Source organism: Micromys minutus (genome assembly GCF_963924665.1).
Source record: "Micromys minutus genome assembly, chromosome: 1".
Taxonomy (NCBI): Eukaryota; Metazoa; Chordata; class Mammalia; order Rodentia; family Muridae; genus Micromys; species Micromys minutus.
This window is the reverse complement of record NC_137969.1, coordinates 28,355,047-28,377,562: the sequence shown is the minus strand read 5'-3', so window position 1 is coordinate 28,377,562 and position 22,516 is coordinate 28,355,047. Positions and strand designations below refer to the sequence as shown.

At 47.4% G+C, this 22,516-nt stretch overlaps 1 protein-coding gene across 1 annotated transcript; it reads right to left on the bottom strand.

Annotated features, from left to right (window-relative positions):
• Positions 1-907: 907 nt before the first annotated feature.
• Positions 908-5,366, bottom strand: PLA2G3 (phospholipase A2 group III; the record flags this gene model as incomplete). Its single annotated transcript, XM_080923763.1, has 7 exons — positions 908-1,103; positions 1,814-1,930; positions 2,035-2,164; positions 2,906-3,189; positions 3,460-3,594; positions 3,836-3,968; positions 4,853-5,366. The coding sequence occupies 7 exons, from the start codon at positions 5,364-5,366 to the stop codon at positions 908-910; spliced, it is 1,509 nt and encodes a 502-aa protein (XP_080779889.1).
• Positions 5,367-22,516: the final 17,150 nt, after the last annotated feature.

Below are 22,516 nucleotides of genomic sequence, written 5' to 3'. Positions count from 1 at the left end.
TTCCTCAGCATCCCTATGAGGTAGTTCATGTTTGCAGGTCCTCCTTTTCAAGCTGGGGGTGGGTGTACTTTAGTTGGTAGCATGCTTCAACCAGGTTGAAGGGTTGACGCCCTGGTTTCCCTCCCCAGTATCTCCTAAAACTTGGTGTGATGGTGTATGCTTGCAAGTCCAGCTCTTTGGAGGTAGAGGAAAGTGGACCAGAAGTTCAAGGCTCCTGTACAGAGCAGAAGCTAGCCTGGGCTACAATGATACCCTGACTCAGACAGACAAACGATAAAATGACACCTCACCCCTGCCCTCTTTTTCAGAGGAGGGAGCTAAGACTCAGCGTGGAGGAGAGAGGTCTCTTGCCCTAACTCCTCATGAGCAGAGAAAAGGTTTCAATTGAGAGTTAGAACAGAAAGATTAGTTTAGGCCAGGAAGGACCAGAAGCTATTAAAAGAAGGGGTCTCCTGTGAAGAATGTGGGAATGTGCTCCTCCCCCTGGATTCAGGCACAGGCATTTCTTCAGTAGCTTTAGGCCTCACTGTCAAGTGCTGGGTTCAGAGATGCAGGTCTAGCAACAGGGACACTCAAGTCCCTGCTTCCAGTACCTCCTGGACTTCCCGCTATCAGCCACTCCTCACTTTTATCTGTGTATGAAGGTACCTGATAAGGTCTAAGCCCATGGCATGGGGATAACCCCTGAATACCACATCCAGGCACAGAGGGATTGGGGTCACCAGTTCAAGGTCACCAGTACAGCAGGGGAGATGTGGGCCAACATTGGGACCTTGAGGTTCCTTCTGTCAAGCCTCCTGTAGTCCATGAGAGCTATGCTGTTCCTTAAAGGACAGACCAAGTCTCTCAGCACATAGCAACACCAGGAAGGAGGTCCAGGCTGGTGCCCAAGCTGCTGTAACTGAGGTCATGAGCTCCAGAGCTTCTTGTGTCCCCTGGGTCTCCAGATTGCCTGGGTTAGCTGCAGACACTGGCTGTAGAATGACATGGGAGTCCCCAGGGACCCTAAAGGTTGTGCCAGAACTCCACCTGTGCTTTGGTTCTGATGAAGTCTCCGCAAGTGCCGAGCTGATACCTTGATGGCCCTGTGGTCTCTGGAACAGCTGTGGGGAGACCAGGGGTCAAAGCCAGCAGAATCTGCCCTACTTTGAAAATAGAACCAAGACCCAGACAGGAGCAGGTGTGAGGCCAGGGCCACCAGCAAAGCAGAGAGAGCAGGGCAGACGAGGCAGAGTTAACTTAGGTTGGTACCCAGAGGCCTAGTTCCAGTACAGGGTGGTTGTGGAAACCCAAGTCAGTAATTGAACCTGTTTCCCTGTCTCTGTGTCTGGCGGGTCTTGAGATACATACAGCACATCCGCTGTTTCCTTGGCTCCTGCAATCTGTTAGTTTGCTTGGTTTCGTTCGAGACAGGATCTCACTGTGTATTCTTGACTGGCCTTAAAAGTACTAACTATCCCAGCTGGGCCTCAAAGTAGATTCTCCTGCCTCAGTTTCCCAGGTAGTAGGATTATAGGCATGTGCCCCATACCTGGCTTCCCTATAGCTATTCTACAGAGCAGCAAGTAGAGGGTTGGAAAGCTGAATCAATTATCAAGGTCATACAAGAATTATATCTCAGAATACAGGCACACGTAAGGCCTGCTGCAAAGCTGGGCCCAGGCCAGCATGGGTCAGAGGGATGATGACATGAGTCGAGTCCCTCTGACCCTTCACCATGCCTTTTGTCCCTAGCACACAATTGGTTCTTATACAAACAAACCCAGCCCTAGGCAAAGCCCCCCCCATCCCTCCTGGCTCTGCGTTCACTTACTCTTTGCCCTCAGGACAGTCGAGTTGGGGGGCCAGCTTGAAGCAGGTGGTACCCAGGAACTCCCACACCTTGTTGGTGCCTGCAGGCAGGCTGTGGAGCCTCAGGAAACGTGCCAGACTGAGGGCAGATGCAGTCTCAGGCTGGGCCAGAACCTTGCCGGGTGCCCCTGTACAGCTCTGGCGGCAGGCAGCCCACTCCCAAGCCCACCCAGCAGGCCTCACCGGCGGGTGCAATTGCAATGGAAAAGGGGCGTCTGGGCACTGTTGAGCAGGTGGAACTTGGTTTCCTGGGGCTTAATCTGGTGCTCACACTGGTCCAAGTGGCGAAGGCTTCGACAAACTCGGTGAGCACCTGGGGGCAGATATGGCAGTTCAGACAGACCAGTCCACCAGGGAGGCCTCACCTGGGCCCGCTACTGTCCAGGAGACACACCAGAACGTGTTTGGTTACACAGTCCTCTTCTGACGTCTCCTCCCCTGTGCTCACAGAATGTCAAACACATAGAATGAGTCCCCTGCTCAGTGACTGAGGATCCCAGATAAGGCTTCCGGGACTCAGAAACTGCTAAACTGAGTCTGGGAGAGGAAAAAGAGAGAGCAGGCTCTAGACGGGGGGGGGGGGGGGGGGGAGCACGTGCAAAGGCCTAGCGAGAACAGATTGTGGGGGCTTCATTTTAGTTTCTTCTAGGCTTCAGCATGGACCCATGCGTGCTGTAGACAAATGATTCACCATTGGCTGCATCCAGCCCCCTACATCTAGCTCTTGCAGTCAGCCTTTGAGGAAACCGTGAAGCTGGGGTTTCAGTAGTGGGTAGAGTCGACTGGACCTGTGTGTTCTCAGTGTTGAGGCTTTGTCAGCTGATATTGTGAGAGGGGAGATGCTCAACAGGGCATGACAGTGCTCAATTTATAGACTACGGGGGTCCCTTAGATCATAGGATCTAATGAAGAAAGTTGGGGTGCCCTAGGAGGTGTTTAGAATAAATAAACAAGCAACAATAATAATAAAAGCCAAAGACCTAGCACTATATTTGCACACAGAGGTAAAAACACCCACCTACTCCACCCCTTGAAAGCTTGGTTTTAACCTCACCTTGATGTTTTGGGTCATCCTGGAGGCCCGAATGAAGGACTCCTAGCTGGTCTCTGGGGATCATATCAGGTCTGGAGGAGATGGCAGGGGTTTGGAGGGGAGCGAGGGTGGCTGTGCTGTGGCGTCTGGCTTGCATCTGCTGAGGACCCCTCTTCTGGGAGTGTTTGCTGGGTTCTGGGCTTTGGGGGCTGGGAGTAAGTGAGGTGGCCTCAGCCTTCCAGGAGGCATTATAGTAAGTCCTGGGTTGAAGGTGAGCAAGGGGCAAGGAGCCATATGTCCTACACCTGAAGGGGGCAATTTGAGACATTTAATGAGCCAGAATTTCTGTTCCTAAAGCCCCCAGAATCATCTTGGCAGACTAAGTCTCTGCCAGTTTCACACCCACCACCAACATCACCAAGTTGTGGGAAATACCCCAGAAAGGCTCAAACCCCTAGCCCTGCCCTAACCAAAGGACAATTCATGGGTGCTGGGGGACAAACAGACCTCCCTCCCTGGTCTCAGAGTCCAAGTTGCCCAAGCTGGGCAAGAACTCAGGAGGGGCAGCTACATACCCGCCCCACCAATGCCAAGCCACACAGGTCTCCTGCTCCTTCAGCACAAAGCAGGGGATCTCCAGCACGTTGAAGAAGGCCATGCCCATGATGTCAGAGATGGAGTCACCCTGGCTTCTCAGGCATTGTTGAAACCTGCCCCCAGAACCAGATTTCAGGTCCCAGGACCCCAGAGAGCCTCCTGGAGCCTTTGGTAGCTCACCCTACCAGATGATCATTCCTTTTCTAGAACCTCCGGTTTTGCCCACCTGCACTGAGGGTGGTCAGAAGAAGGACCCCAGCTGCTGATCTTTAGAACTCTCTGGGTGCCTATACCCAAGAGCCACGTAACTCTCTTCTGTCCCCAAGCCCCAGGCCCTCTCTGACTTCCGCCAACCTGGCGTCGCAGTCGCAGTGAGAGATGGTGTGGAACCGGAAGTTTCTGATGCCATAGTTATACTGCAAGGGTGAGATGGTTTGTGGGCATTGGTCGTGTTCCCGGCAGCAGAGGTCAGGGCCATGGAACATACCTGCGTGGAGAGAAAGAGGAGCAAACTGGAGCAGGGCCCTGAATATGGGACCGCGGCTACGCTTACCTAGTATAGTAAACGCTCCTCCTTCTCCCAGCCCTCGGCCATCGCAGGGCAGTTGTTCTCCAGGTACAGAGGGCCCTCACCGTTCCAAAGATTTCAGAGAAGCCCACGGGCTTACCGCCTCTTTTTCTTACTCCTAGTGCTGGAGAGCTCACCCACCAGCTTGTGGACTTGTCTCCCACGGAGCTGACTCACAGAGTTCCCATGCTCACACCCAAATACAACTCCAGATAATGAAAGTGTGTGCGATGGAATGACAGTCAGGCCAGGTACAATCTTTCCTGGGTGGCTGAGATGCCACTCTGGCCTGCCCAAGCCAGGTCCTCCAGCAGCATTCTTTGCAGACACACTCGGCCTCCGTTCAAGCAAGGACGCCCTTTCTTGTGGTGTTTCCACAAGCCAAGCTCACAGCAGCCCTCAAGGAGAAGTGGCTCTTTATCTTACAGAGCTTGGAGCTTCAAGAAATGTCAGCTTGTGTATGCGTGAGCTGAACCCAGGTCTTTGGGGCTCTTCCCACTGAAGTACCGCATGGGTAGAGGCTGTTTAGAACAGCAGAATCCGGATCTGCCCCAACCTACCTCCTCCCTCGGGTGGTGACTCAGGGTTTGAGTAAGACCTTTCACATTCATGACATCACTTGCGTGTCCCATGAAGAGCTACTCGTGTTCATACCCATTTTACAGATTAAAAAATATATGAGGTTCAAAGTGCTTAAGTCACTTCTCTAAGAACACAGCCAGGAAGAATGGGAGCCAGGCTGGAGCCCAACACCCCACCCCACATAGACCCGCCAGACACCTACCCAAACCCCTAGGGCTCACCCAGTTCCGAGGAGTTCTCAGCGGAGTTCCCAACACCGCACCACAGCGTGCCAGGAATGGTCCAGCCTCTCCTCCTTCGACGGTGCTCTCTGTCAGGTTCTCTGCTCTGCTCTGCTGCTCGCTTCTGCTTGGCTCCTGTGGGACTATACTCAGACCTGCGACAGGCCTCCCACTGGCTCTGCAGAGTGGCCAGTGCTCTCTGCAGCTCTGGTCCAGGGGTGTGGATGAAGGAGTGCTGCAAGGGCTCATGAGCACAGAGGGCCCTGAAAGCTGTGATGAGCTCAGATTCCTCCTGCCTGATACAAACCTGCAGCCTGTGGTGCGCATCCCAGAGGGCGTGGAATAATGCCAGACCTTGGGCATCTTTGCCCAAGAAGCTCAGGGAGCCCAGAGGGTTTCCAGGGATTGGCTGGACCAAATGGCAGGAGGTACTGTCCCAGTGAAGGGTAAGGGAGCCCTCTGGAGCAACCCCTAAGAAAGCCAGCACACCTAGAAGTACCCCCAGAATCTCCATTCTATCCTAGCCTAGCCTGGTCGGACAAAACCCCCTGGATGCTTGCCTTTGGCTGCCCACGAGGCAGCTGCTGAAGCTGGAGCGGAAGCGATGCCCAGCAGGCCCTGGGTGTCGGGGCCAATGAATGGCGCTGCGGGAGGAGGAGGAAGGCTGGTGTATGGGGTGATATTGGGCTTGTAACCGAATCCACCGGCTGGGCAGGCTGCTGATTGGCTGAGGGATGCACTGCTGGGCCCACGCCTCCACTCATCCTGTCTTCAGCGCTGTCCAGTTACCTGCTTCTGGCTGGCCTGGAAGGATGGATCTGTGGAAGCCAAAGCCTTGGGCTCTGAGGGTGGGGTTGGAGGAGGGCGGACAAGGGGGAGCCTTTGGAGGCAAAACAGAGTGCAGGGACTTGGAGGAGACCTCCAGAACCTGTATTTGTTCTCCTAACCCAGTTGCAGCTACCACACCCAAGTCTATGAGATTGGCAAGAGGCCATGGACCTCGGCTAAGGCGGGTGAAAGAGGCCAGGGCAGGGCTGGGGCTCTGGCACCCACCCTGGGAGGTCCCAAATCTTCTGGGAAAAGAAGGTTGATTCTGCTGTTCTTTGCAAGTCCGGATTCTCAGAAAGACTGTTGGCATTCTCCAAAGAGAGTGCCACAAGACCCCTGTGAGTTCTAGGACAGATCTTGTCCAACACCAGTACTCCTGTCTGATGGTTGGGGCACACAGCCAGAGTAGGACCTGAAAACAACCTGAAGCAAGACTGGCACTTGGGGATTTGAGAGATAAGGTCCCCAAATGCGCAGAAAATGGCTCAGGGGGACTTTATATTCTTGGAGAATCACCTGGGGACTTAGAAGGCATCATGTGTACCCCCCAACAGACATTGGTCTCTCTATCAAGGCTATACTCAGCATCCCATGTCCCCTAGCTGATGTGTTATTCAGCTTTCAACCATCTGGTGATGCTAGTATTTATACCCATCATATAGATGAAGAAACTGAGCCCAGCTGGCTATTGTGGCACACACCTTTGATCCCAGCACTTGGAAGACAAAAGGTAGGCAGATCTCTGTGTTTGAGGCAAGCCTGGTCTAGGTAATGAGTTCCAAGACAGCCAAAGCCACATAATGAGACCTGGTCTCAAAAACAGACAAACAAGGCAACGTAGAAGGAAGCTGAAGTTCCAGAAGAATGGCAAAAATAATTCAAATGACACTCGGGCCCCCATGGGGCTGAGGGGTTAAAGTCACAAAACAGGGCTAGCCTGGCCAATACTCTCTCCATTTTACACTCTGCAGGAAGTCAAGTCCCAGCGAGGCAGAGTCAGAGCCAGTGCAGGAAAGAGAACACACAGTCGGCCTCCACCATGAGACCCATCTTTGTGGCTTCAGAATGAGCCCTGACCCAGAATAATAATAATAATAATAATAATAATAATAATAATAATAATAATAATAATAATAATAATAATAATAATAGCTGAGGATTAATGAAAAGAGGATCCATGTAACCAAGGTGCCAAACCCCTCTCCAGAGGTTGAGAAAGAAGTGGTGGGAGAGAGAAGAGGGTGTGGATGCACAGTTAAAAAGAAAAGAAACAAACAAGAAAAAAAAAATAAAAGCAGGGTTGCAGCATGGTATTTTCTCTTCTCCTATCATAGGACCTGACAGCCAGCTCAGCTCCCCTTTCCACATTCCACAGCCTTCCCTGCCCATCCCCTGGAAAGGCTGGAGAGAATCACATCAAGAGCCCAGCTTTGGAAAGACCAGACCCAGCTGGTACAGTGTGAACCTGGCCTTAGACATCAATGTCTCTGGCCCTCAGCTTCCCCTTCTGCATGTAGTTACTCACAGGGCGTTAGGCAAGCACGGCGTTCAAAACACTCACTAACGCCTCAGGGTAGCAGGAAGCAGCCTAATGAGGAAAAAGCAAACCCTAAGGTTTGGGGATCACTGGATCGATACACGCCCACTTTGGGACCAGGGGCTGTGGGACTTGGCTCTGGGCGCTGCCTCACTAGGGAACTCTGTCCTATCTGGGTCCTTGTTTTCCTCCCCTGTAGTGGCAGGTGCTGTGAGGAGGAGCTTTGAGATCTCTTCCTGTCCACCCACGGGAAGGCAGGCTGGGGTGGCACAGACCGTAAGGGAGAAACTCAATGGGTTTCTTCACTCCTCCTGGGGACCAAAACCACACCAGTCAGTCTATGGGACAGGGGCTGTACCTTGTATCTCATAAGTGTGTCCCTCCAAAGACAGAGGGGTCCAAAATGAGTGGGATAAGACTGGGGTAAGCGTTTCCCTGAGCCTCCACCAACCTGGGATGGAGCCTGAGTCACAGGGAATAAGGAGTGGTTGTCTGTCCAGAAAAGCTCTTTCCTTCCCATGTATCACCCCCTCCCTTTCCCCATCTTTTTTTTTTTTTAAAGTGGGGTCTTTGCTAAATAGCCTCAGTTAGTGTTAGACTTGGAATCCTCCTGCCTTAGCCTTTCAAATGCTGAGATTACCACTGTGCACACCATCAGTGTGCACACCACCACTGTGCACACCACCACTGTGCATTTCATTCCCTTTCAAGGCTAAAGGCACAGAGAGCAATTTGTTTGTTTGTTTGTTTGGTTGGTTGGTTTTTGTTTGTTTTTGTTTTTTCCAAGACAGGGTTTCTCTGTGTAACAGCTTTGGATGTCCTGGACTCACTCTCTGGTCTCAAACTTACAGAGATCAGCCTGCCTCTGACTCCAGAGAGCTGGGATCAAAAGAGTGCGTCACTGACCTGCAACCTATCTTCTTACTTTTTACAACCACCCCACAAAAGAAGGGCTTATCTATGATGGTAGAGAATCGCTCCAAAGCTTTACCTTGGATGTGAATGAACTTCAACAGAGAGCTGGTCTCAAACAAACAGAGCTCCTCTGGAGCACCTTGTACACCCAGAACTGAATGACGATCTGCTTCCCAAACCTTGAGCAGGATTGCTCAGGCACGTAGACCCCCTTAAACCAGTTCTTCCTCAGTATCGACCTAAAGGTCATGCCAGCTCTGGAAGGCGAATTTACGAATGGCTGAACCCTTTGACTGATCTTCCCAATATCTTGGCTTTATATCTTTTCTCCGCTACTGGCCATCATTTGTATCACGAGGGTCTTTGTTTTGTTTGAGAGAAGGGTTAGAATTGTACCTCAGACTGACCTTGAAGTCACGGCCATCACCCAGGCTGGCTGAGACTGTGGTAAACACCACACTGAGCACACAGAGGGAGTGCATCTTCCCAGGACCTAGAGACGCTCCACTGTCCCCTCCAACCCCAGTCTCGCCACCTCAGAATCTTCCTCTGATTTAGCTTGAATGGTGTCTCCCTCCGGCCTTCAGAGCTGGCGCTCCCGGCTTTCCCCAGAAGGCGCCATGTGCTCTGTGCTTTGAGATTGGGACGAGCTGTGCCCAGCTTCAGAGTGTGCAATTCCCTCAAAAACAAAAAGCCATTGCATTTACTTCGTGCCAGGCACAGGATGAGACAGACCCTGGAGAGAGCATGCTTCTAAGAGCTGGGGAGGGGAACAGAGCAAGCTCAGGGGGAGCGAGAGAGGAAGGGAGCTCAGCCCTGGGAGAATGAAGACTGGGAGTGGAAGAGGGGCTAGTGTTAGTTGGCTCCTCCAGGAAGCTGCTGCCAAGACCGAGTTAGAAGCAAAGGAGATTTATTTGAGGAAATACTTGGAAAAGGATAAAAGGGGAGGCTGAAGAACTGGGCAGGAAACCCCTTCAGGCCATGTTTCAGCTCTGACATCTATGGAAAGGGGGATAAAGAGAAGGACTCCACCAAGAGGATCAGGTCTGAGCCAGCCAAGAGGCACTGGTGTGAAGACTTCCTGTGTTGAGCCCCAGTTGGACCCAGCCAGCCCAGCCCCAGTGACCCAGCTGTTCTGTCAATAGCTGGAGACTCCCCAAGAAGACAGTGGTCTCTGCTGCAGGTCCCGAAGGTACTGTAGCCACTGCTTTCTCATAGTGACCAGAAGGGACCAGAGAGGACAGAGGCCTAAAGGACAATCTTCCCCAGGAGACCTCAGGCTACAGAGAAGGGAATGCTGGGTACAGACCACACTGCAATATCTCCAGGTGGGGATTCAGTTCCTTGCACACTTCTGAGCACAACATGCCTGTAAGCCCCGCTCTTTGGAGATAGGGGCAGGAGGACCAGGAACTCACTCTCCTCAGCTACATAGCAAATTCAAGATCTACGTGCACTGTGTGAGACCCTGTCTCAGAAAGACATCAGAATTGAGGGGAAGAGATTATAGAAACCATCTGACCTCACTGTGGGACATTAGAAGCTTGTGATGGTTCTAAAATATGCACATATATTCTTTGATGCTGCTCCCTTCATTGGAGGAGCAGAAACCCCTCGCTTTGCAAAAGCTGTATTTGGTGACTTGCTCTGACACGTTAACTGTGCTGAAGTGACGTAAGTTCCAGCTCCCAAAAGCTTCTGCCTTCCTCCTTGCCCTTTCTCTGGACTCGCTCCCTCTGGGAAGGAAGTAGAGCCTGTCACTGGTCCCTGAGGCAGCTCTATGAAAAGGCTCTTGTGTTGGGAGATGAACGAGAGGGTCTTGGCGTTGTCGGTCTGTGAGCAAACCACTTTGAAACAGTTCAGCTTTTACAGGAATAGTGTTCTCTTTCTCTCTGTCTCTGTCTCTGTCTCTGTCTCTGTCTGTCTCTCTCTCTCTTCTCTCTCTCTCTCTATCTCTCTCTCTCTGTGTGTGTGTGTGTGTGTGTGTGTGTGTGTGACCTTTGTCTCTGTCTCTCTGTCTCTGTGTGTGCACACGCCCACATTGCACATGAACTCAAATACCATCCAATCCGTCTACTTAAACTATACAATGACAAGCTAAGGTGGTGGCACGGGATGATAATTCTGGCACTCCAGAGGAGGAGGCAGGAGGATTATGAGTTTGAAAGTCAGCCTGGATTATACAGTGAGTCTCTGACTCAGAAAACAAAGCAAAATAAAAAAGAAAAGAAAAGAAGGTTTATAATGTTCATAGCTGTGTGACTGTCACCACTAATTTTAGAATGTTTTCAAATTCCCCATGAAAATTCCTGCACTTCCTAAGAGTTACTCAGCCTCCTTCTGAGCCGACTTTACGTCTCCACGGAGTTGTCTATTATATGCATGTACGTACAGTCACGCTGCATTAACAACTAGACTATGCTCTGGCAAATTCCTGGTCAGATGGCCTTGTCATTTTGCAAACATTATAAAGTGTGCTTACACAAACCGAGAGGTTGAGTCAGCCTCTTGGTGGGACTTCTGGGGGCACGAAGAGAGGAGTTGAACATGAGGCTGCTATTCCTATAACAAGGCATACTGCTTTTATAGTGATTTTTTTTTTAAGAAGGAGGCTACTCTAGAATAACTATAAAATAGTACAGTAAGTTTATAAGCCGGTGATGCAGCCATATGTCATTAACTATCTGGTGCTATTTGCTATGTATAATTGCATGTGCCAGACTTCCATAACTTATGGTGTTTGCGCGGCTGTCACCACAAAGCTGGAGTCATGCACTGTGCGTACAAAGAGCCCGAGGCAGTTGCAATGTTCCGGCAAGCTGAGCCTTTTTACAAATGGTTTTGTTTTTCTTTTTAATTATGTTTATGGAGGGGGGGTGGGTAGGATAGGTACAGTGTAGTTGCACTTGGAATTAAGAAGAGGGCATTGGATCCCACGGAGCTGCTTTTAAGGGCAGTTGCTCCTAACCGACACACTGGAGCTGAGCTCAGGTGTCCCAGCAACGAGAGCTCTTAACCAGCAAGCCGGCTCCCTAGGTCCTCCATTCTAATCCTCCAAGACCACAGGAGATGCTCAGGCTGCCCGTGTTACTCGGGGTGGAGAATGGCTGCGTATCGCAGCATACGATGTGGCATTTTATGACAGCCTTCTTTTATGTGTATGTTTTTGAAGTTTGTCCACATTGTAGCATGCAAAAAAAACTTTATACCTTTAAATTTTGAGTTTTATTAATGTTTATGTGTGGATGTTTCACATGCATGTATGTTCGTACATGGTTTCCACAGAGGCCATGAGAGGGCATTAGTTTCCCTGAAACTGGAGTCACAGATGGTTGTGAGCTGCCGTGTAGGTGCTAAGAACCAAACCTGGGACCTCTAGAAGAGCAGCCAGTGCTCTTAACTATCCTTAACCCATATTTAAAACATCTTTGCAGATCCATTTCATGCCTTTTAATAACTAGATAATATCCCATTTTGTGGATTTACCACATTTTGTTTATTATCTGGTAGACATCTGAGCTGTTTCCACTTTGGGGTTATTATGAGTATCGATATCATGAACGCTCATATGTAAGGTTTTATACAATTTATTTATTTCTCATGGGTATACACCTTGTGATGGTTTGTATATGCTTGGCCCAGGGGTGGCATTATTAGGAGGTGTGGCCTTGTTGGAGTAGGTTTGTCACTGTGGTTGTGGGCTTAAGACTCTCATCCTAGATGCCTGGAATTGAGTATTCTGCTAGCAGCCTTCAGATGACGATGTAGGACTCTCCGCTCCTCCTGCACCATGTCTGCCTGGATGCTGCCAATGTTCCCAATTTGATGATAATGGACTGAACCTCTGAACCTGTAAACCAGCCTCAATTAAATGTTGTCATTTATAAGAGTTGCCTTGGCCGTGGTGTCTGTTCACAGCAGTAAAACTCCAACTAAGACACACCTACAAGCAGACTTACTGACATTTTAAGGAACTCGAAAATGGCTCTATGGTTTTATGGTCTCACAGCAGCAGAGATTCCTGACTTCTTGCCAGCACTAGTTACTGTCTGCCTCTATAACTGCCCTAGTGCAGTATTGCACTGTCTTGCATTTCCCTGAGGGTTTATGAAGCTGAGCATATTGCCCCACTGGTCATTTGTATGTCTGAAATCTTTGGAGGAAGAGAGCTAGCATTACCACTGCAGCCTCGGGAGCCTTGAGTCAAAACCACTCAACTAAGATACCCTTGAATACCTGAACTTCAGAAACTAACACACTTGTGCACTTACATGCACACATACAAATGCTCCCCTCTCACACACACACTCACTCACACACACACAGAGAGAAGTAGAGAGAAGCTAGAGGTGATGCTTGAGATTGAAAATGGACTCATGAATTTTAGGAAAACACTTTGCTACTGACTCTCTCTCTCTCTCTCTCTCTCTCTCTCTCTCTCTCTCTCTGTGTGTGTGTGTGTGTGTGTGTGTGTGTGTGTGTGTGTGTGTGTGTGTAAATCCAAATGTCACTCAATCCCTCCACAAACCCATACTTGTTGTGAAACACAAAATGGGATGATTTTTTAAACATTTATACATATGTAAAAACATATTTATTTATTTATTTTTGTTTTATGAGACTGTATTTCTTTGTGCAGCCCTGGCTGTCCTGGAACTAGCTCTGTAGCCTTGAACTCAGAGATTTACCTGCCTCTACCTCCTGTGTGTTGTGATTAAAGGTGTACACCACCATTCCCAACTAAGAAAGAGATTTTTTTTCATAATAACTATTTTAACTACAGGTGTTAACTTATTACCCTAAATTTCAACTGTCACAGAAAGATATCCCATAAAATTTAGGAAATATTCAGGTTGTGGTGAGCAGCAGCAAGCCTTTTGAAGACTTCAACGTGCTGGGTAAAATGCCTCAAAATTTCACCATAAGTTTTCTTCTCCTTTTCAGAAAAAAAAAAAAAATTCTGGATGTAATTTTATATACCCAAACACACCACAGTTTTTCACAGTATACAAATAGTCTTGACATTTTGAAAACATAATATCCAGCAAGGAAAAAGGAAATAGCACGCAGAAGCTGGATCTGCCCACCTGCTTTCATCACAGGTCTCAGCTGAAGCATGCTGTCCAGCAGGCCAGTGGAGTTAGCCCAGGAAGCTGATGTAGACAAGCCACGGGTCATTCAGCTTGGGTGGGAGCAGGCACCTGGCCTCATCCAGCAGGAATTTTAAAAACCAATTCGTCCCTCAGTCCCTTGATCACATTCATGCAGGTTCCACATGAGGTCTTATACTCAAGTCTCAGAAAAACCATAACTACAAACGCAGGGACCGGGCTACTGTCTTCCTCTGAGCTCCAGACTGAAGGGCGAGAGAGAGAGAGATTTTAAAACAGAGAAAGAAATAACTAACGCAGAAATGATTTGTTGAAATGAGGAACAGAGAACTGAGAAGATAGTTCTGTGATTAAGAGGACAGTCTGAGCTGGGTGGGGGTGGCTCACACCTTTAATCCCAGGACTCAGGAGGCAGAGGCAGGCTGATCTGTGAGTTCAAGGCTGTCCCTCTTTATAAAGCAAGTTCCAGGACAGCCAGCTACACAGAGAAACCCTGTCTCAAGAGGGGGTGGGGGGAGGACAAGAGAGGAGAGAAAAGAAGAGAAGAGAAAAGAAAAGAAATAAAAGGGGGCTGGAGAGATGGCTCGGTGGTTAAGAACACTGACTGTTCTTTTAGAGGTCCTGAGTTTAATTCCCAGCAACCACTGGTGGCTCACAGCCATCTGTAATATTTGAAAACAGCTACAATATTATTCATATGCGTAAAATACATAAATTAATCTTTTTAAAAAAAACAGAAAAGAAGAACAAAAAAAGAAAGCACTGTCTGCTCTTTTAGAGGACTCTGGTTGATTTACAGCACCCACATGGTGGCTTGGTGGCTCACTACTCTCCGTAACTCCAGAACCAAGGAATCCAATGCCTGTTTCTAGTCTCAGTGGGTACCAGCCATGCATGTGGTACACAGATGTGCATGCCAGTAAAACACCCATATACATACACATTAATAAAATGACACCATATCATGGGTGCCTATCGTAATGCAGAAACTCAGCCAGTGTAATGGCATAAGAAAAAAAAATGTCTCGGTGTGAATTTAGGAATGGAAGAAACAAACCTGTCATTTTTCTAGATTGATTTTCTACCTAGAAACCCCTGAAACATCAGAACTGGAGAGATGGTCAGTAAAGCCCTCTCCACTCAAGCATGAGGACCTGAGTTTGGATCTCCAGAACTCATGTGAAAAGCCAACCATGGCTGCACATGACTGTAAAGCCCAGAGCTGGGGTGAGGGCAGAGGGTAGAGACCAATACGTCCCTGAAGCTCACCACTCAGCCAGCCGAGCCAAATCCGCGAGCTTCAGGTTCAGTGAAAAACCTTGTCTCAAAATATAAAAGTAGAGGAGCTGGAGAGAGATGGCTCAGTAGTTAAGAACACTTGCTGCTTTCGCAGAGGACCCAGGTTCAATTCCCAGCTCACTCCAATCCTACATGGTGTCGCTCAACCATCTGGGATTTTGGTCCCAAGGGATCCGGTGCCTTCTTCTGGCCACTGACATCATCAGCCATGCACTTAGAATACGTGCAAGCAAAACACCCATATACTTCAGATAAAGATTTTTTTTAGGGGCATAAAAGGTGGAGAGCAACTGAGGAGAGACACCCAGCATCAACCACTGGCCTCCACATCCATGTAGACACATATGCACCCACAGATATTGAACCAGACCCGCCCACACACATACTAACCCTGCAACCCTTGGGGTATATTAGGAGCCATGCTTTCTTTAAGGCCCTGATATGTGGAGAAGGAAGCAGCCCCTAGTCTAAAACCGGGAGCATAATTCACAATCCTGGGACCAGGGCATTTTGAGATCTGTGGTTCCAGATCCTGGGAACTCAACTTTTCGTGTTTAGAGGCCTGTGACTATTAGTTCCAGGGCTGCTAATGGTGTGATCTGTGGCACACATGTGATATCCTGTGTTCCCTTTGTGCCACATTGGTTGATCAACCTCCTGCTGTCTTTATTCTACTGTTTGCTGGCTTCCTGCTGACTCTGTCTCATGTTCTCCAGCAAACTATATGTACAATGTTCTACTTCTTAATAAACTTGCTTGGCATAAGCTATCAGTTCATACAAGACCTCCTGATCTCAACTTTCATTTATCTCCTCATCCCTGGTGCTTCTGCTAAGGACCTAGTCACTGAAAAACAACCTGATGGCCCAGGTCATCTAGGGGGTGGGGACAAAGTATAACAGGCTGAAATAAGCCCAAGCTAGGCCTTAATTTGTGTTTGAATTTAAAACATTTTAAAATTTTATTTAGAGTGTGTATGTATATGGGAGGAAGCACATGAGCACACAATAACACACACATGGAGTTCAGGGAACAACTTAAGAGAGCCTGTGGATTCTGGGATCACAGGTTGTCGGGCTTTATCTGTTGAGCGATCTTGCTGACCTGAACTCAGATTTTTCCTAAGTCTGTCCCTGTAACTAACACAGAGACAATAACGGTACCCAAGGGATTGATGTGAATGGAAGGAAAGTTTACTAGGTATCATGGAGCACATGACAGATAAGATCTTCATTTAAGCTGGAGACTTGAGAGCAGGAGCAAGGAGGTGTGACAGTGGGCCTGACCAGATGCCCAGTTCCCAGGACTGTAGAATGTGAGCTCTCTCCACTTCCCCAGAAGATGCCTGCCTGCTAAAGAACTCGAATAAAGCCCAAGTACCCAGTCCCATTCCTGACACTGGAAAGCCTTGGAATAGTCATGCACTGTGCCTAAATGCCTAGTCCACTGTTGAATTTCTTGCACATGTGTCCCTGGGCTGTCAGCTTCCTGCCACTGACAAAATGCTTTAGACCACTTAACAGGAGGGAAGCTTTATCTTGGCTCCTGGTCTCGGTATGTTAACACTGCTACTTTGAGCCTGTGGTGGAAACAGCACATCATGTTGTGAGCATGCGATGGAGGAAGTCTCCAAGCTTACCCTCCTCTGCTATGTCACAACTTCCTCTGAGATTAAAGCCTTCCGTTTTACAGCAAAGCCTGTTCAAAAACAAGGTGTTAAATAAAGGAAAAGTAAAACAGCAAGTTATTCTAAGGGAAGGTGAAACATTCACTAAGGAAAGTTCACTAAGCTCAGAAAGTAAACAATTCAATGGCTTCAGGAAGTCCCTGAAACTGACCAGAATCACTAGGGTGCCCCCCCCCAACATACACAAGTATAAGTAAGCAGCAAGGACTGCTGAGAGACACACCCAGGCAGACTAACCTGCCTAAAGTAATCTCTGACCACTGGAACTGCCTAGGAGTATCAGAGGCTAGCCCACGTACCTGACAGTGGCCCAGACAATCTGAAACTACATAGAAAATTCACTCTCCATCCTGCTGAGCAGCTTTCAGGTTGTGTCATGTGTTCCAGGTTTCTGGTTTGGGGGGTGTCATGACTGTGGGCGTGGACTTTGATGGTGCAGCTCTAAGTTATTTTTGTTCCTATAACTAACCCCTCACCTATTGTAACTTCAATAAAGCTTAATGGTTCAGCGAGGTGAACTTTGGTGGTATCTGTATTTTGGTCTATCATCAGTTTCCTATCTGGCGAGAGTACACATTTGTTCATGTCTCCCCAGAAGCTGTGTCCAACAGTGTTCACATGGAGGGAACAGTGTCAAACAATGTCCTCTCAGAGGCAGGGAGAAAATAGAGGCCACACGTTCAATGTGCCTTCAAGAGCAATTAACCAATTTCCTTCCTCTAGACCCCAAAGCTTCCTCCATCTCCCAGTAGTGCCATAGGATCCAAGTGGAGGCAAGGGGCTCAACATAGGGAAGCTTCGCTGTGACCCAGGAACTATAATGAAAGTCAGAAACACTGGGCATCATGGGAATCATGACCCCTGTGGATCTTGTATAGCTGGACAATGAACCACAAAGGGCCCCGAGGTATGGGACAGAATAACACTGAGTGTAAGATTTTCAGACTTCCTAGTTAGATAGCCCTTATGTTTACAGTTCCACCATGCACCATTGACAAAGGAACAGATGATATAGAAATTCCTGATTACATTTTTAATTAACTGGAAAAATGAATAATTTCAATATAAATATGTCTCAAACATCGCAATTAGTATTTTTTTAATTACATGTATTTATTTATTGTGTGTGTGTGTGTGTGTGTGTGTGTGTGTGTGTGTGTGTGCGCGCGCGCGCGCACGCCATGGTTCATAGATAGAGGTGAGAGGACAACTTGGGGAGTCTGTTTTCTCCTTCCACCATGTGCATTCCAGGGATCAAACTCAGATAGCTTGATGGCAAGAATCTTTACCAATTGTGGTACTTTGTATATGTTCAGCCCAGGGAGTGGCACTATTAGAGGGTGTGGCCCTGTTTGAGTTCATAAGGTCTTTTTGGAGTGTGACACTGTGGGTGTGGGCTTTAAGACCCTCATCCTAGCTGCCTGGAATTGAGTATTCTGCTAGCAACCTCCAGATAAAGATGTAGAACTCTCAGCTCCTCCTGCACCATGTTGCCATGTTCCAGTCTTGATGGTACTGGACTGAACTTCTGAACCTGCAAGCCATCCCCAATTAAATGTCCTTATAAGACTTGCCTTGGTCATGGTGTCTGTTCACAGCAGTAGAACCCTAACTAAGACACCCATTGATCCCACTCAATAGATCATCATTGATATTTTTGTTATTTAGGGATAGGGAGATGGATCGGCAGTTAAGTGCTCTTACTGCTCTTGCAGTGGTCCCAAGTTCGATTCCCAGCATCCAGGACTTACCACTGCCCAAAACTCCCACTCCTGTGGACCTGATGCCCTCTAGTGGCTGTCAGGGACATCTGCACGCATATTCGTGTATCCTCACACGAACACATGCATAACAGAATTTTTTTTAATTCTTAAAAGTATTTTTGTTATTTCAAATTATAGTCATCTGAGAACTGTAGTGGCACATGCCTGAGACCCCAGTGCAGGGGAGGTAGAGAAAGAAGACTCAGGAGTTCAAAGTCACCAAAAACCGATAACTTAACTGGTTTTCTGTGGTTTTTACTGGTACATCTGGCAACCTTCCCCAGCATGTGTGAGGTCATTAAGAAGCAACATGATTCTCAGCTAGGCAAACCCTTACCTGTCCCTTCTTACAGAAGGCAGATAAAAAGTGGAGTTCACACGGCATGTGATCAGCATCTCTGCATAGCCAGGACTCATAGCATCTTCCTGTTCCTGTCTGTCTTTGATGAGCACATTTATTTATGGAGTTGGAGAGATGGCTTCATAGTTAAGAGCACTTGTTCCTCTTACAAAGGACCCAGCTTCAGTTCCCAGTGCCTACATTGTGGCTCACAACCATCCATAACTCCAGTTCCAGAGCTTCTGACGATTTCTTCTGAGCTTTTCAAGCACCAGGTCTGCACATAGGTCTACACATGCAGGGAAAATGCTCAAATATAAATAGATAGATAAAAAGATAGATAGATAGATAGATAGATAGATAGATAGATAGATCTTAACAAGAAAAGCAAACCCCGGGAGCTAGCTCCATCCAATAGAATGAAATGGGCATGGTGTGTGGGAAGTATAAAAAAGTGAATCAGAACACTCAAAGAAGGAGAGGCTGGAGAATTTGGCCTTTGTTTGACTAAATACTAGCAGTTCTATATAACCAAAGTCTCAAGGGCAGAGGGGTGTTTGCAGCAGAACCACGGCTCTTCTGGCTGCTGTGACTTGGGAATGGCATGAGTGTTAATTAATTCTTGTCTCCAAGGGCCTACTTAATAAATAAACCCACCCATACATCTGGGAAGTGCAGGCAGGAGGATCAGGCCAGCCTGGGCTACTGGAGACCCCTATCTCAAAAATAATAAGACTGTGCTCACACCAGCCCTGAGCAAGAGAATGCTAACATAAACTGCAGAGGTAACTTAAAATATTCTTACTGTAGTTCAGAATGTAAAAGGAGCGGCAGAAATTAATTTTAGTAATATATTTTATATAATCTACTCCACAAAATATTATCCTGACATGCCATTACCATTTTAAAATGATGAACAGTGTACTTCACATGCCTCTTCATGCTGCCTATAAAGATCCTCTGAGCAGCCTGGCACTGTGCTGAGTACCTGTAATTCCAGCACTCAGGAAGCAGAGACAGGGTCACTCTCAGCTACATACTGAGTTTGGAGGTAGCCTGGGCTACATGAGACCCTGACCAAAACAAACAAATTCTGTCTTAATTTCACACTTATCATATTGTTCAGTTTGGCTTTACATCTAATATGTTCACTAAATGGTATCAAACAGCACAGCTCTGTGTGTGTGTGTGTGTGTGCGCGCGCGCGCGTGCCTGCTTGTCTGTCTGTCTGTGTCTCTGCCTATGTCTGTACTTGTCTGCTTTGAAACAGGGTCTCTTGTAGCCTGGTTGCCTTCACCTTGCTATGTGATTAAAACTGGCCTTGAACTCCTGACCCTTCAGTGTTTGTCTCTAAGTACTTGGATTGTGTGCATGTGTCTGTGCTTGAATCAGCTTTTTACCCTGATGTGTGTGGTGTTTACTTATGTAGAAATCTGAGAACCTAAACAGGAGGCTGTTGTGTTTTGGAAATTATATCTAATGTTTGGAGGTAAGAAACAATTCCTGAATTTCTGGTTGGGGTGTGACTAGACGAAAGTGGGTTAACTTTATGGGACAGAAGAAGCTGAAGGTAAACAGATGGGTGTGGGAGTGGGGGATGTTGAGAGAAAAAGAAAAAGAAAAGGTCTTTGTCCTTTTAAGTCTTCATTGCCTCAGGCACTCGGAGCCAGCCCCCTGAAACCAGAGCTGTGTAGACCTTGGCTGCCACCTGGTGGTCAGATGTTAATGCAGAAAGTCACAATGTCACCTCTTGGGTCCCAGTCCTAATATCTGACTGATTCTGCTGTTGAGGGTGTGGGCATTCTTTCTAAACAGGATCTTCAGAAAAGCAAATACAACTACTTCTGAGGCTGAGGCAGGGGGACTGCTTGTTCAAGACCAGACTAGATATTAGAGTAAGACACATCTCTTTTAAAATTTTAAAATAAAGTTACTGGGCTAGAAAGATGGTTCAGTTGTTAAGAGCACTGACTGCTCTTCCACAGGTCCTGAGTTCAAGTCCCAACCACTACATGGTAATGGGATCCGATGCCCTCTTCTAGTGTGTCTGAAGACAGTAACAATGCACTCATGAACATAAAAGAATAAATATATCTTAAAAAAATAATAAAATAAAAGTTACTAAATTAACATTTCATTTTTAGATTAATATGAATGAAAATCTTTTAGTATAAGTTTGTCCCTGATGTTTAACTGATGCTTTTGGTCAAACTGAAAGGTAACTGAACATCCTGTATTTTGTTTGAAAATCCTATTTCTAGTTTATTCTCGGGATTCCTAAGGGGAAAATATACTTTAAACTGTGCAGGGCAGAAGAATTAATAATAAAAATGCTTTGGGCTCTGAAGTACCCTAGGAACCACACATGAAGAATGGGAGGAGTTTGAGGAGCAGGATGTAAGGTGACAGTCCGGAAGGCACTCAACAAGGACTTAACTAGTTGCCCCAGATGTGGGGACTAATACTGATACGTTTTGTAATATGGCGGGGGGGGGGCGGGGGAAGGGAGTAGAGGCAGAGAAAGAAAAATAACTGAGAAGGATAGAAAGAAGGAGGAGAGAGAAAGAAGAAAAGAGGCCAGCCAGGAACATGTGGAGAGAGAGAGAGAGAGAGAGAGAGAGAGAGAGAGAGAGAGAGAGAGAGAGATGCCAAACAGTTCTTTGATTGCAAACTAGGCTTGTGTCTGGCTGTTGCTAGGTAACTATTGGGCAGAGCCTAGAGGAAATGCTAACACCCACCATGATGATAAACCTCTGAAACTGTAAACAAGCACCAATTAGATGCTTTCTCTTGTAAGAGTTGCCTCCGCTGGTCATGGTGTTTATTCACAGCAATAGAACACCGACTTAAACAGAAAATTAATACTAGGGAGCAAGGTAGTGCTGTGACAGGCCTGACTGTGCTGCAGGTTAGCAGAATGTGGACTTTGAATTAGGAAAGCAGTTGAATGCTTTAAGTGGGGCAAGACCCTGTCCTGCTAAGCTTCCAACTTGTGGAAAGGAATTAAAGAAAAGTTTAAGCAGAGAAGGCAAACATTAACAAGAGAAAGCTGATACAAATGTTATTGAACAAGGTGGTCTGGTTCCAGCCCCAGTAAGTAGCAGGGGCTGCTTGGCAGCTTTGACCACATGGTTTCTGGATAAACATCTACAGGTCATCACCAGGCAAGAAAGTAACACGATTGATGGTAGTGGGTTTCTCAAACTGGACTTGAGGGTGGTCCAGGAGTAGGACCCAGCACTGAGTCACATGAGTGTTAGCCAGCATTCTGGTGTTCCTTAGATGGGAGCTCACATGATATCCTGGCCCCAAGTTAACTTGTCTGCTTTGTTCATTAGAATAGCAGTAGCCACCACAAGTTTTAGACAGGTGGGCCATTCTCTAGCTACAGGGTCCAATCACTGAGACAAATATGCTACAGGATATTTTCATGGTCCCAAAGTTTGGAGTAAAAGCCCCTTTGAGATTCTTTTTGTTTCTGGGACAAACAGATGAGAAGTGTTGGGATGCCTGGAAGTGGTGGGGCTGAAGCAGAGTCAGGCCTGTTGTTAAAGCCTCAGGTACTTTTTGTTCAGTCTCAGTTCAGATTAGGCGCTCAGCACCCCCTGCCCCCACCTTTGTGGCAGTATATAGAGACCTTGCTGTTTCCACAAACCAGGTCCAGAGGCGACAATATCTAGCTGTACCTAAAATTCTCAAATTTGTCTCCTAGTCTTTAGGGTTGAGATCTAAAGAGTGGCAACAATCCTGCTCTGAGACAGGCTCCTTTTGCCTCCTCTCAGCTGGTAGCCAAGATAAGTAGTCTCTGATGTATAAGATTGGACTTTCTTAGCCAACGCTCTGAAGCCCAAGGTCTGTAACTCCCTCAGAGGCCCACTTATAATCTATTTTAGTTGTAGAGGCTAGAAAGAGGTCATCTACATATTATAAGAATATAGTCCCAGGAGACCTCTAATGGAAGGGCAGGGGGTCAAGACTTAGTGCCTCATCAAACAGGATTGGAAAGCTTTTAAATACTTGGGCAACTTGATCCTAGTAAGTTGCCTGCTATAACCTCCCTCTGGATGTGTACACTCAAAAACAAAGATGGGTTATATTGCAGAATTTTAGCAGAACTGTTGTCTCTGGCAAAAATGTGATGGAACTTAAGTCTTGAAGTAGCTTTTTGTCAGGGATTGTTATCT